Source organism: Paramisgurnus dabryanus, chromosome 9 (assembly GCF_030506205.2).
Source record: "Paramisgurnus dabryanus chromosome 9, PD_genome_1.1, whole genome shotgun sequence".
NCBI classification, from domain to species: Eukaryota; Metazoa; Chordata; class Actinopteri; order Cypriniformes; family Cobitidae; genus Paramisgurnus; species Paramisgurnus dabryanus.
Window position 1 is genome coordinate 29,063,124 of NC_133345.1, and position 16,100 is coordinate 29,079,223.

Sequence of the window (16,100 nt, forward strand, 5' to 3'; positions counted from 1 at the left end):
ATATCCACCGATCTATATAAATGCTCAGTAGTAGGCTATAGACACATATAGTTTTGCAGCACTTTTAAGAATGTCTATTGAACTCTAACTCAAGTAAGTAGCCTATTGAACTTTATTTTTCTTGTTAAATATATGTTGGGTTTTTAATGCACTTGTTCGTTTGATTATGGAATGAACTTCATACAGAGAATGAATAATGAGGATATGCCATTTCAATTAATGCGAGGAAAGAAAACGAGGATGCACAAATAAGAACTGGGAAGCACCCCGTTCATTCACCACAACCTGTCAGTCGGAAAGATGATGTCATTGTGTATGACGTCATATCGTAATCGTTGCCCTCAACAGCCACTAGAGAGCGCTGTGACATTAAAAACTCTCAGAAATTATTTGACCGAATTGTTGAATAAGGATTAAAATGTCACCTGTTGTTAAAAATAAACTCAACTAAAATGCAGCTTAACTAATTTAACCAGGTTAAGGTGAAAAGCATACACTTACACAGGATCAGACAGGTTAAACGGGGATAATCGGAGACAAGCATGTTTCACAGATGAAAAATGATGCCATGTGGACAGATCGTTGTAACACATAACACATGGTCCATTTTCTCGCCGGTGTAGCACACAGTATCACAGTAACAATGTGATACTCCCCACCTTCGATATCCGGTGACAAAACGCGTTGCTGTGGAACCACAGACGCCGATGGAAGTGTCAACCAAACTCAGATCACTGATGTACAGCGCCAAGAGCCAATGGCTCGCAGTTCTGCTGTCAAGGGGCGGGCTTAGTAAAATCCCGAGGATAGAGTGTTTGCAGCTAAAGAAAGTGAGTGATGTTTAGACCGATCCGGCAGGATCCAGACACTTCTCATAAAAAATAACACATTGTGGCATACAGTCATGGAAAACAAAGGGTTTAGTGCTGATCTGAAATTAACTATGGACTTAACCGTCGGGTTTTGAGGTAAGGACCTTCTTTTCGCATCTATGCAAGCGCCAAAAGTCTTAATTCGCTTTAAAATAAGCCGAAATAGATCAGATTCTCGGCAAGATAAAGTCGAAGAATAGGCAGTAAATGTGTACTTTGCATACTTTGTTTTTTCGTGATAAATGTATCCATTTATCGTGTACAGACAGTGACTAATTTCTGTCAAAAAGATCCCGTTATGTTTCAACCAGCTAACGTTACACCATAATGCAACATCTGAATATGCTAATCACCTAACTCCGGGTTGGATAGATTAGTTATCCAGATACGTCTCATAAACGCATAAAATCAAAAGATTACTACCAACTATTTCGCTAATAAATAATGGATCCGTTATCAAGTACTGGAAATCCCGACTAGAAGCCTAATCCTCGTGCAAGCACACTAGTGTAACAGGAGTAGCACTTAAGAGTTCACAAACCCTATGCATTGACCCCGAGGGATGCAACATGGGTGGATATGGAAGTTTACGGCTTGAGTAGCAGTACATTAGTCCAGCAAGGTTGAGATGGTGCACTAAAAGGCTGAGTTCGTATGATATGCACGCGAGGAACAAAGAAATCGTGCGGCTCGCGCTCGGCACGAGCACTTGTAGTATCACTCACTCGGCGCGAGACAGCATGGCAATGCGTTTTTGTGGTAAACAAAATGCACAGCTATGTTGTACATTTCTGTTTGATATTAAAGGCTATACAACGCGTTATTTTTTCGGCATATGATTAAATCCTCGACTGGTTTATGGATGCATTAGATGCTCAACATGTGACCTATTTAAGTGTTTTTTCATCTGCTGCAGTGCCTTTGAAACACCTACAGACTAGTTCAAAGCGTGGATCGTGTCTCCTCGGATAACCTCGGACAAAAAACATGCATTTTCCTAAATGGATGGTCTAATGATGGAGGGACATAGCCAGGTCACCGCGTGCGTGCTGTCGGCCAGGCTGATGCTGATGATGTTCGTCTCCATGGTGATCGCTGATTCACCTGCTGCAGGTAAGTGATGGCATGGACTGCTTTATTTGGGAAGGGTGGTCAGTTTGCAGCTGATATGTAGATGCGTATGTGGCCCTTATAAATAGCCTGCTGTTAATGCAAAGCAAAGTTTTGTATACAGTTGTTTTTCCCACTTGGGCTTCACTCAAAACTGTCCTGTTTATAATGTGGTTGCGAATTCTTTAAAGACCATTTCTCAGATGTTACATTAGACATCGACCCAAAACAGTATCAAAATCGTTGATTGTATGTAAGTAAAAAATGTCCTTAAAATAAAACATTTTATTTACATGAAGTTTATTTATATCAGCCCATACCCTCAGTCTCAACTAGTACATCTATCATCTATCTCAGTTGGGGGGGGTACTCTGGGCTCGGACAGCACGCCAAATATGCTTTATCTCATTCCCTATTGATTACATGCTAATGCCAACTCGTGAAATATAGATAACAACACAGAGTCAAAAACAGGTTGCATTTCACTGCTTGAGAATCACATTTTTAGCATAACGTCTCCTGTCTTATGAATTGAACAAATCTCTACCTCTTGAAGAGATTTGCATCATTCAAACCTCATTTCGTCTTCCATCTTAATATCTAAATTTCTTCTCTGAGGTAAATGCTAAAAAGAACCTATTTTACCTTTAAGGCAACACTTTGTTGTTTAAGAGTTTCAACACATTTGGATTATTTAATCTTTATTAGAAAATAAATTCGGAAACCCACTAGCGTCTGACTCTTTAAAAGTACTAAAATTGTACCAAATAAATCATCGAAGTTTGCAGAAACAGGCAGCACATCACTCCTGCATGTCACCATTGTAAATGAGCCCAGTTACCGTACCACAGTCCACAAGAACCGTATCCCAGATCACCCTTTTAGGACGGCTAAGGTGTGGTTTGCAGGTGCACAACCCGAGTTTGAAAAACAGTGTTCACATTATCCAAACGAACCAAACTCTTACATCAATCAAACTAGGTTGTGCCCCAAAAGTGCTAGTGTGAAACTCCCCTTAAACCCCAAGCAAACTATTTTCAAACAACTGTGCTGAATTTATACCATTTTAAATAACAGTTTAGTAGGGCACAGATTACAAGCTGAAAAGGCTATTCTAGGCTGTTGTGGAGACGACTTGTAGACAGATCGATCAAAGAGCTTTCTGAAAAAAGAAAAAAAGAGACTAAGCTACAGAAAAAAAAACATATGCTGCTAGATGAATATGGTGATAGAAAGAAATCTTTAGAAATTAATTGTATTCGTTTACGCATTGGAGTGTTGTCCCAGGTGCAAACTTAAGAACCATGGTAATGTTACTCATTCATTTTTTAACAATGTTAGTCAAACTCTTTGGATGAGGCGCTCAAGAGTGTTTTCACAGATCAGTTGCCAGAATAAACCTGACCGCTATGTGTGTCATCTCATTAACCATCTATTCAAGATGATTCATCATTATATTAGTAACTAGAGTCAAGTGTGCAGTGTCGATGGCACGGTAATAGCCCTTGCAACAGGCCACATGTTTCACATATAAATGATGTGAAATACTGTTTACATTCTGTCATGGAGTTTTATTTCGGCATTACTTAAAGCAATACTGGGAGTTTTGGCTTGTACTTGAAAGAAAAGGAATATTATTGCAAAGGTTGGTTTGTGGTTATGAAGAATAAAATTTGATGGTCGTACAGTTTGTTTATTAAGCATTAATAAACCTTAAGCATGAATGGGAATACATCCCTCAGCCTCCCTCAGTTTGATTGCATCTTTGGTTTTTTTATTAGGTCACTTCTTGAGTGCTTCTTCAAGCACATTTGATTGGACACTTGATGTTCAGATCCATCAGATCTGTTTGTGAAAACACTTACTGTCTTTTCAACAGTACCAGTCTGTTGTGACAATTTATTCGGCTGTGAGCTGTCAAATTTAAAGCCTATAAGGATTTGTCAGTTGTATCGTCCAAGCCGAAATGGATTCGTTCCTCTGGTTATTAAGGAATGCATCCACCCTTGATAACATTAAAGATAACTCTAACATCTTTCCATAGAGTGGTCTAGGATTACAGTGAACTAGAAAACCTCATTGTAATGTAGATTTGTAATGGTCTCAAGCCTGTGTTGAAACGTTAGATGCTTTCTCATTTGTAAGTCGTTTTGGATAAAATTATCTGCTAAATCAATTAATGAGATTATTTAATCTTAGGGAGTCACAGAGATTGCATAACAACAGTACTTTACGTTTGCCAGTTTTAAGTTAATGGTGTCAATTGATGCATACGGCACATTTATATGATGCAGTATAATTACTGAAGCTTAGTGACTTAAAGGCTTCTGATGTCTGGTAGTTCACATCTGTTTTTTAGTCTGATTGCATTTTGAAATTGCTGTGTAATTGCAGCCTTTATCTTAACGCTGTGATTTTGGTCAGATGAGTATTTTTTTTTAATGATGGGAGAGGCTAGTCGTAATTACCCTGTAGAAAAAGCTGAAATACGCATTCAGGATTTACACATCTATTATTCTGAGCACTTTGCTGGAGCAGAATGGGTGGAGCCAACAAACCTCGCCCCCTACAGAATGTAAAGGCCTGGGTATACTTGACTTTTTATGTGTACATCAGGATCAGCATACAGTGTGTCCTATAGAATTATTTTAATTTTTTAGATTATCATTATCAAAAATTGTCGTTACCGCAACATGATATTACATTAAATATATGCATTTACAAACTCATGTTTTGGTAATGAGAACTAAAAAGTTGTCTAGGTACTATGACAAACAAAATGTCAACTTTTATCTGGAGAGAGAAAATAGGGAATGCTTACCTGGTAGCCATCTTGAGTGTCACAGTCAATTAAGTCACTTCCAACAATTTTTTTTTAAATGTTAGTTCCTTGAGGGCTTAAACAATGATTGAAAATTGTTGCGGAGGATGAGAAAATTGGTCTGGACACATTTATATTTCTTATTATTGTCTCCACATCTACCAATTATCACCAAATACCACATGTTTCTTTACTGTAAATGTTTTTAGTATAACATGCAGTAAAGCTTTTTATTTTTTAGACTTTTTATTTATAAATATTTCCATGTCAAAGAACCCAAATCCAGTCATGGACACGTTGCGGTAATGAACATTTTCCCTTTAAATGTGGAAAACACAACAAAATTGTATGATGTCATTTGAAATCATGTGCAAAATAGTACATGAAGAGATGTTTGTACCTGTATGCTTCTTATTTTGATAGCATTTACTTTTATAAAAATGTTTCATGACCACATTAGTCTAATCTGATTTTTGTAACTGTGTTGCACATGTGTGTACAAGAGTACTGCTGCGTCTGAAACCGCCTACTTCCATACTATATAGTAAGCGAAAAGCAGTAGGCGAGGCGAGTAGTATCCGCAGTTGAGCCGTGATCCGTACAGATCACAACCCACGGTTCGGCTCGTATGCGATTCGCGGATTAATACGTACATTTAAATAGGGAAAGTTTATTATTTGCACATGTTTCAAAGGCTTGCAAATGTAAACACTCAAGTAATTTTAAACAACATATTTTTGACTTTATTTGGCATGGTTTGTGTGTTTGCGTGTGTAAACACTCTCCCATATTTTTGACCAAAGCCAAATCCCAGTCTGTTCATCAGCACCTGTCCTTCTGAAGGCTTTCCTTGGCATCACACAAGGTTTAGACTGGCATGTAAACAGAAGCTTGCTTGTCTGCTCGGTGTTATGATGTGAATGTTTAGAATTTAATCTTGAAAGCTGGGTGTTTTTGCTTGCAATGTGTAGACTGACAATAATTTGTGATATTGCAATGTAAGAATTTAGGCCTAAATGCATTTGCATGCTGCTAAGGCTTTACCGGGCCATGATGGATTTATATGTGATTGCTTTAGCAAACACCACTAGTAATGCTTCAGATTTCTGTACACATATGTTCGACATAGCCTGCTCAGATCCACGCAGCCTTGCATTCCCCATATTGGATAAAGATGGCAGATGTTGGCTCAAACCTATTAAGCTCAGATGATGTTAAAATAAGCAGAAGATTCACTTTGAAACAAGCATGGTGAATCAAAGGATGCTAAATGGGCACAGATAAGAGCATTCTATATGAGGGTTTATGGTAATAGCCTTTAAAATGTCTTGTAAATAAAATGCATGTCAAAATGTACCTTAAGTTCTACCTTAAGTTGTGAGGGCTCAGGTTAGCACAAAACCCCTGGCTAATTACAAGTGATGCCTCTTTTACAAGTGAAACCTGATCTGTTTAAGATGACAGTGAGTGCATTCATTATTCATTGCCTCTAAGGCTGGGGACAGATCAATATGCCCGGTCTATCAAAAGCTACAGAAGCTGGATTCTGAGGCTGCCACCCTGCCGGCTGGACAAGCAAACAAAGTCCCATTGAAGAACTTTCTAAAACTGGGAATGTTGGATCCCAAGCTTTTTGATGGTGAACACTTGGATTGCGAAGGTGCTAGTTTGGCTTTCACTTTAAAGAGGGCATTATTTTGAGCCATGGTCAGGTTAGTGACTAAGGATTTGCTTTTTCAGCTTTAGCCCCCAATCACAGGATCCAGTCAAATGGTCAGTGGGCCAGTTGCCAGGATTTTGTCTCATTTGTCATTTCCTAAATCAGTTGGGCAGATTTACATTATGTTACCAAATTGGAGCAAGACAACAAGAGCTAAAGCAAAGTCCTTTAAGGGAAGTCACGCCACTAGGCGGCCATGTTTGCAACACCTCCAGGCAGTTATTTTAGTCATGCAAGACTAAATTCCCATCTGCTTAAATGGGGAGCGACAGGTATCTCTAAAATAATGTGCTAAAATCACAATTAAACAACATATTTCTGACCAACAACTAAAGCCCGATTTATAGTCGTGCGTAAGTTCTACGCCGTAGCTAGGGCGTAGGCTATCCGTAGGACCTACGCACAACTATAACGAACCCTTAAATATGAAATTAACTGTACCATAACTTTTAAGCTCAAATTGCGCAAAAAAAAATGTTCAAGTCGTTGGCTGCCATATTGAGCTTTGCACTGTCCCTTGTTCATAGTAATAGGAGTGCTCAAGGTTGTTGTATACGGTTCCTCCAGAAAAACGTGATTATGCAATCGCATGATTTAACGTATAATCAGGCAAAGTCTGCATATTTATGCGTGGGACACATTTTTCAAATACGCCGCACTTTCGCAGCATAAATTGCAGATTTCCGTGCGCAAAATATGCAGGGCTTGCATGATTTCATAATCCCCGCATTTTCGTAGCAAAAATCACATATATCTTAGCAGAAAGTAGAAAAATTTTGCATTTACCTCAAGCAAGTGCAGCCATGTCCCCTGTTACCATGGTAACGTTATGAAGTGACGTGATTATGTGCAACTTAACACAGTTTTTGCAAGTTCCCGCAGTTTTTGCAAGTTCCCGCAATTTTGCAAGTTCCCGCAATTTCATCGCAAAAATTGCATAAATATCCTGCATATTCCATTGCATTTTTTAAGTAAACGAGCCGCAACAATCACAAAAAAAACACAAAAAAAGTTTTTTTTGAAAGGACTGTATATTATATGTCTTTGGGCTGATGGCAGCATTTGGTACACAGCCGTTGAGACAAAATGAACAAACTGTCGTCACCCATTTTCATTGTCATAGCTGGTGTTGACAAATACTTTAATGAATATGGGGTGACATCAGGTAATGTCATGTTTATTTGATTACAACCTTTCTCAAAGTGTGCAGTGTCTAGTACTGCTATTGCACTGTTGTTTCAGGACATCTGCAAGTTATTTGTTTGCCTTTGTTATTTTTTTAGTGGTAAAACCCATTTAACAAGGTAGTACAGAAGATTTTACAGTCATTGACAATATTGCATGCATTGTTGTAAAACCAGAAGCTCTGCCATGCACTGATTTCTAGCAAAACTTTTTCAAGGTCTTGTTTTAATCACATGATCTTGACAGACATCGGCTTCAGGCAGAAAATGTGAAAAAAGTATTAACTGTCATGAAGAGATGCAGGGGCTTTGTTCTGCATGTCCTTCAGTCTGTTGTGCTCAATGGTGTTTACAGCGGACAGCTTGCGTATTTTTTTTTTTGGGAGTATGTTTTTATGTGAACAGCTTTTCTACATTACAGCTTTTTCTACATCAAAACAAAGCACGGATCATGACTCTGCTTATTTTATGAGATTCCACAGCACGTACTCCAAAATAACTTTCAGTGAAACTATGAAGTAAGCCAGTTTAATAAGTATAATATGTTTTGGACTGGTTCTGGTCTAAACGTGTTAAACGTGACTTGGCCCTTTCCTAATATGGTCACTGTTTTCTATTTGAATATCAGGTCATGTGATATCATATCACTGACAACACTTGTTTTCTTTGCATTTGTTTTGTAGAGCGCTCACTTAAAGGAACACTCAAAGATAAGAGGCCTTATTTTAGTTTTTGGTCAAAGGAACTGTGTGAATAGAGCCCTGTGATGGGCTCACACAATAGCAGGCGGCCAATTTTAAACTACGCTTTTAACCATGTCCTTCACTACAGACTGATATTTCATTCATCTCATTTTATCGCCTTTGTTTTGTGTTTTTTACTGTACTTTGGGTTGATTAAAATTGATTCTTATTCTGTTACTGATTTAGGCCATTTAACACACATGGCATGGATAATTCAGTATGTGGTCTGTCTAATGCATTTAATGCAACATTTGCTGAGGGGCAAAGACATATTTATCTTGTTTTTTATGGCTGTTTTTTAGTTGAAGTTACTGTGACAGGTGTCCATGAATGTGAATTTTGAGTTCTTAACTTTTCTGTACAGTGCGGTTCAGCACACATCTGGGTCATCTCAGTTTGAACAGATGGCTACATTTAAGCACAGCAGGATTTTTGAGGAAACATCTTATCAGTCCAAATTAACAATTAAAAATGTATTTAATTAACAAAAATATCATTTGAATTGTTGGCAAGAATATAGAACGTTGAAAAGTCTTCTACTGTAGCTAAATACGATTTTCACTTTTGTGTAAACCTGCTCCATACTTGACTCTGGATTGACAACTGAATAAAACACGATTGTAGTATGTGGCTATATGTGGTACAAAACCTGATTTTGACCACCATATATGCATTATTCTAAACCTTTTTTAATCATTAGACAGTCCCTCCAGAAAAACGCGATTTTTGATCACATGATTCAAGCATAATCAAAGTCCGCATATTTATAAGGGGGTCGCATTTTTCAAATACGCCACACTTTTGCAGCATAAATTGCAGATTTCCATGCACAAAATATGCGGGGCTTGCATGATTTCATAATCCTCGCATTTTCGTAGCAAAAGTCACATATATCTTAGCAGAAAGTTGAAAAATGTTGCATTTCCTTCACACAAGGGCAGCCATGTCCCCTGTTGCCATGTGAATGTTATGAAGTGACGTGATTATGTGACGTGAACATCATTAAAAAACTGCAAACAGTTTTTGCAAGTTCCCGCATAAAATTGCATAAATATCCCGCAAATTCCATTGCATTTTTTTAAGAAAACATGCCGCAAGATAAAGGATTTTTGCCCGCAACAATCACAAAAAACTCAAAACACAAAAACGTTTTTCTGGAAGGACTGATTAGAATTTACATAATGTTTTACAAAAGTTGACAAAAAGTGGGCTAATGATGTTTCAGTGTGAAGTAAAAATCCAGTCTTGGATTCTAAGGCCACATTTACACTGCCTGCTTGAAGTAACTCAATTCCCCTCAAGTGGCGTAAATCGTATATTACCCACAGACGTGTAAGCAGGAAAATAGCGCATAAATTCTGATATCTCCGATTGGTTTCAGGCCTCATTCATATGTGAAAATATGTCGAATATGATTCTGAGACAAGCATTAGCGTCGCAATGTAAGCGGACAGATTGGATATTTCCATCTCAAGACGTGTCGTGCGTCATAAAAAATGACGTCTCAGGTGAACACCACCCACGATCACATGACTCTTCTTAGCAGTGCAATGGAGGATGTCTTGTTACAGAAATAAAGCTTCATAATCTTGTATAATGTGTCAACTGCATATCGTAACATTTTATTTCCTCTATGGTCAGCATAGCTACCATGAATTTAGCCAAGTGTTTAGTGTAAATGCAGATATCGGATACAAGTGGCTTTTAAAAGATGATGTAAGGGAGTCGTCAAAAAAAAAAAAAAAAACGGATACAGGCAACAAATCGGAAATGGGCATTAAGATTTGCAGTGTAAATCCAGCATAAAGTTATGTTCCCAGCAAGCAACAACTGTCATTCTCACCATCTAGGTTAACTATAGGCTCAATATAGTAACCCACTTCTGGCCAAAATAAACTTAAATTTTGTATCATGGTTAAATTTCATTTTTGCCAAAATAACTTGTGAGATGATATTCCATCGTGTCAGCAAAGTCAGCAATGATTACAAGGGGCTTGATTTTCACTTACAGTGCAAATTTTGTCAAGTTTTAACCTAGACATTTGGGCAGCGTTTGGACTGCTATTAGATGTCTTTTAAACACAAAATTGCTTGCTGGATATACACAACAATGAGTGCGTTTACATGCACAGTCTTACGCCGATTATGTTTAATAAACTGATAACACGTGGGGTCATGTAAACGCGTAAAATGGTTTTCTTTAATCGGGGAAAGCTCATAAACGGCGTAAGCAAAAACCGATCGGCACAGGTAGTTTTTTGCTCATTACGCCGATTTCGCGTGGCATGTAAACACCTTAACCGGCTTTCTCACGGTTTTTTCCATGTGCGCATGTCTCCGCGTATGAAAGACAAACGTCACACGCGGAAGTAAGCGCAAAGTAACGCATAAAAGTCTCCGCTCGACCAAAGCAGTTGGCAGAGAAACTTTTAAAATAGAAGCTCATGTTACATTTACAGGTTCTGCAGACACGAGAAGAGATACAACAGTACAGCTTAAGACAGATATGCCGTTGACTTTTTGAATGACTATTGTATACTATAGGTGGTGACGTCACTGCCTGCGAGAAAACTGATAAGTCTTCAAGTCCCATGTAAACGCAGTTGTCTGCATAGCCGGTTTATTGATTTGCATGTAAACGCATGAAAACAGTTTTCTGTAATAAGCAGATTTTTGATAGTTATCCGCTTATTCTGTGCATGTAAACGTACTCAATGATATGATAAAAACCGAAACGTTCACAGAAACAACTAAAAACGCTGTATTATGCATGCCAGACCAGTAGCTGGCAATGTTACACAATGTCGGATAACACTTAAGGGCTCGTTATAGTTGTGCATAGGTCCTACGTTGTAGCGGCAATTACGCGCGGACCGCTGGTAGGCAGTATCCACGCGTGTAACAACAGTAGCAGCACGACCGTCAAAGAAGAAGAAGCTTAGCAAGTTAACCCACAATAGAAGAAGAAACAGCAACTTGTTGTGTATGATTTGAGAAGACCAGCAGTGACGGAAGTAAATAAACAGCGACTTTTTATGCAGTTTGAGTTAAATCACTCCTCAACTTGGCCATTCTTTGTTTTCACCGTCGCAAACCGAAATACCTATGGCGCAGTTTTTTACCTGACGGGAGGGGTTCTGGTGGACCAATCACTGCATTAAAAATTTTGCGAGGTGCACGTCAGGCTACGCAGAGCTACGCACAGGCTACGGAAAGCCTACACAGTAGCTACGGCGTAGAACTTACGCACGACTATAAATCGGGCTTTAAGAATGAGGTAGAAAAAATGGCTGAGCGCACACTGAATCCAAAAAGACTCAAAAGGTCTAGAAAGTACAACATTTATTTATTGCAGTGCATAGTGCAAAAATGTGATAGATAACACTTAATACACATGCCCATGACATCACGGTTTCACAAATGTTCGTTTTTGTAGTTTACACAGACACGGTATTGATATTGTTTTCAAAAGCTTGAACTTTTTCAGAAGTTTGTGTTTTTAGGCCGCCAGATTGCCATTATTATGTAAATGAATGGCCAAAACACATAAACAGTTTTCTGGTTTCAGTTTAAAGCGGTGACTTGTAAACACTATTTGTAGTTTATTCAGTGACTCACCAAATTACCAAAATCTGACACAGTCTTCAGGGTTTCTCCGGTTTCAGGCCTGGCCTTCTTGCCTTTCGTAAAAGACTGAATGTTGAGCGTTCTCCACTGAATTACACAATAATCCAGCTAAGGAAGCGTCTGCTTCTCTGGAGATCATCCCAAAGTTAAGAGTTGTGTCTCCACCTTCCTCATTACATACCCTCCCCTTTATAACTTGCTATATTTTCCTTACTCTTCTTTGTCTCTCTAAGATACTGTCAAGATGTTTCTACGCTCTGTTTGTCTTCTTTCTTTGCGTTTTAAGTGTTAGGATTTAGGACAGACGAGGAATTTCACTAAACATTTCCTTTTATTCAGTCATTTTGTTTAGGTACAGTTGAATCTGATGCTGCATGCACTGAAAAGTACTGTGTAAATACTGGTTATTTGCTTGGCAAAATGAAATGTTTAAGTTTATCTATCCTGTGCACAAGATCTCCAAGGTAGTTGTGCATTGAAATGCTTGCAACATTTATTAACATTTACGTCATTACCACCTTTGAGAAACACGTTTTTGGAAACGTTTTTGTATGCTATCTGTTGATCATGGCAGCAGTAATTCATCTAATGATGGAGAAGAGCATTATAACCGGGCATATATCCAGAAGTGCAGAGTTGTCAGGCGTACATTTGGCAATTTAAAACGCAGACTCAGGTGCTTTGATCAAAGTGATGGAGCGAGTGTTTGATATACAGTGTACTTTGTAGTTCAAGTATGCCAGGTCGTGCTAGCCTCCTGCATCCTCCATAACTTAAAAATAGTAAAACTAAATAATTCCTTGGACGGTAAAACAACACAGTGCGTGCATATAAACAATATCAGCTGCACAACTCGCACTTATTAAACTCCCCCTAGAGTGTTTATGTGACCGAGGCAGACATGACCTCAGTCAGATCGATGGAAACAGTCAGAAAAACAAAGTTTCACTTCACGTGACTTCGCTCTGCCCATGTGCCATGTTGGCTAACATCTTTCATCCTGGTTTTACTTAAGGCTCTCAACCCAGATGTTAACCTGTAAAACTCAGGTGGATTTGACTATTCCAACTTTTCCTTTGGAAGTTGCCTCACTCTTGTGATTACAATATCGAGAGTGTTCGTGACATGATGGAAGTCACTGGTGTGCTGTGTTTATGCTGCCGTTAACCCTTAGTTTTCTGTCTGTAGTTCAATCTGTGGCTGTACATGGGAAATTTCAGTCGTCTCGAGCAGTTAGTCACTGATAAGACAAACAAATGGGTTCTGTTTAGTGTTCAAGGAGCCATTTTTATCCATTGTGCTTATTTAGCTTAACAACAAAAACAACTTTGTCTCTTTGTGTATATAACATAAGTTTGTGTTGCTCTTTGAGAGCTTCCTAATCTATCAAATGGCATCACAAATTTTGTTTAAAAGGGATAGTTACAAAATTAAAGGGATAGGTCACTCAAAAAAAAATTTTAATAATTAACTCCCCCTTAAAGGATAATTCCGGTATTTAACACTTTGAGTCTCATTTCTGGTTTGTTTTGGATGAACTACAGTGATGGACACATAAATTTTGACAATGGATCGTGTCTTGACTTTTTGACTCGTTTAGAAGCGTCTCTTGACTGCTTCAGAATAGAAGTCAAGGGCCATGCACAAACATGTCATTAAAACAACACTTAACGTTCATTTTCAAAACGGTACTACTCACAGAGTGGTTTGTGGTGTTTGTTGATGATTAAAAACAAATAAATTGGCGCAATATATGATTTCAATCCGTGTTATTTGCTATAGTGGAACTATTTTTTCAGATACCACACAACCGCGTATATACTTCCGCTCTATATTTGAGTCTGAAGCGTTAGCACACTCCCGACCACTTGATGGCGACAACCACTTTGCCATACAAGTACGCTCTGTGTCTAGCGTAAAGACAGTCACGATCGAGCTCAACTTCAAACCTAAAGCTGGACACTGAGCCATCAAATATGGGAAAAATTTATTCTGAGAGAAACCGAGCGAAAAAACTACAACCACATGTAAAAAGACCCTTTTCTGTTTCCCGGAGTGATATATCAGCGAGCAATGAGTCTTCCAAGAGAAGTCAATGGAATTTTACAAAATGCCAAATAAAACACGACAGAAACTGTATTTCACTACACAACTTGTTTTTAATCATCAACGAACACCACAAACCACTCGGTGAGTAGCACAGTTTTGAAAATGAACGTTAAGTGTTGTTTTAATGACATGTTTGTGCGTGGTCATTGACTTCCATTCTGAAGCAGTCAAGAGATGCTTTTAAACGAGTCAAAAAGTCAAGACACGACCCATTGTCAAAATTTCAGTGTCCATCACTGTAGTTCATCCAAAACAAACCAGAAATGAGATTCAAAGTGTTAAACACCGGAATTATCCTTTAAGTTGTTCTTTGTTCTGCTTAACACAAAGGAAAATATTTTGGCAATGTGTATAACCAAACAGTAGCATTTTTTCCTACTTATGTAAGTCAATACTGTAGTTCTTCTGCTTCCTGCTTGATTACAAATATCTTCCTTTGTATTCAGCAGAACAAAGATATTTATACAGGTTTTGAACAACGTGAGGGTGAGTAAACGATTCATAGTAATTTTATATAATTATTAAAACAAAATATTTTGTTTGGCATCTTATTCCAACAGAACATTATTAACTTGCAAGTATACATTTTAATCAGTATGTGTGTTCCCTGGGATCAAACCCATGATCTATCTGTTCAGCTACAGGAACACAGACAGGCATACTGTATTGTTACAGTATTTTTTTTATTCTTGATCTAGCAAGGCTTATATGACCAGACTTATAGGATTTAGTACACTGTATGTGTAGTGTACATGTAACATAAGAAAAACCACCTAAAATAACAGTGAGTCTTCCTCCCAAAAAGCATTGAGATAAAAACGAATGTTAGCGCAGATTCTCCTTTGATTGTTCGATTAGTCTGCGCATGGGGAGTCTGTGCCAGTGTTAGGGAGCGGCAGTCACGCGATGTGATCTGCTTAAAACAGAACCATGTGTGGGCAGAGGAGTTTAAATTAATACCAAAGACCTTTCCTTGTGCTTTTTTTCTCGTTTCCCCTCTTTCTTCTGGAGTAGCAACAACCATCAAATGAGACTTTTGCCAGAATGAGTCTGGCAAATGAAAGGAAATTACATCATTGGCTGGGGTTGTGGGGGGGTTGTACTTAGTCTCTCAGTGTTTTTCTTGCTATTTGGTTTGTTTCACATCTGCAACCTTCAAATTACAAATTGCAGTGTGTAATCCAACCCTGAAAATGAAAGGTTGGACGTCTTATAAATTACTCTGTAAGCTGGTTCTGAGCAGTTAAATCAACCTAATAAAGATCAAACAAAACTTCTTCTTCTTTACCACAACTTTGGTTTCTTGTACCTGGTACCTGCGTAAGAGCATGTTGTTGAGGGTACTTTGGGCTACCATGTAAACTTTATGTAAACCATGTGACCCAGTATCTGAAAAAAAACACAGCTATAGTTATTTCTTGTGTTTGTTTTTTGTATAAAATCATCCTACATAATGCAACCAACAAGTGTTTATTACAGAAATGATTGTACGTAAAGAAACGGTAGTCAAGATGTCGAGTCTGTCAGCTGGATGGTCAGATAGTTATGGCTCTGTTCAGGATGAGTTTATTAGGTTATTCCTTCCTCTTTAAAATGGCAAGGAGTTTAGGGAGAAGCAAATTACATTTGGGTGTGCCAAACTGAATAATTTATATGGGCTTTATCTCATCCTTAGTCTTCTTGTGGTTTTAACCCAATGCCAGCTAGTTCACGTAGACTTACAGTACTAGAGAAGGAGAGAGAGAGACATTAACCATTGATATTAAATTAAACTCTGGCTGAAACATGATTATGAAATCCCTTTGTGTTTTATTTTGAAAGTATCAGTCAATAATGTTTCAGCAGCTGTAGCTGTCAGTCAGTCATAAGTGTTATTTTATTACCTATATTTATTAACTCTTTCCCAGCCATTGA

At 38.2% G+C, this 16,100-nt stretch overlaps 1 protein-coding gene across 2 annotated transcripts in view; it reads left to right on the plus strand.

Annotated features, from left to right (window-relative positions):
• Positions 1-810: 810 nt before the first annotated feature.
• Positions 811-16,100, plus strand: part of LOC135773740 (UPF0606 protein KIAA1549) — a 53,285-nt gene continuing 37,995 nt past the window's right edge. The window contains exons 1-2 of one of the 2 annotated variants that reach the window (XM_065283495.2): positions 811-968; positions 1,789-1,985. In XM_065283495.2, the coding sequence (XP_065139567.1) occupies positions 1,874-1,985 (112 nt within the window). In that variant the 5' untranslated portion in view covers positions 811-968; positions 1,789-1,873. The remainder of the gene's footprint in view (positions 969-1,788; positions 1,986-16,100) is intronic. The other variant, XM_065283496.2, reaches the window with a different exon arrangement.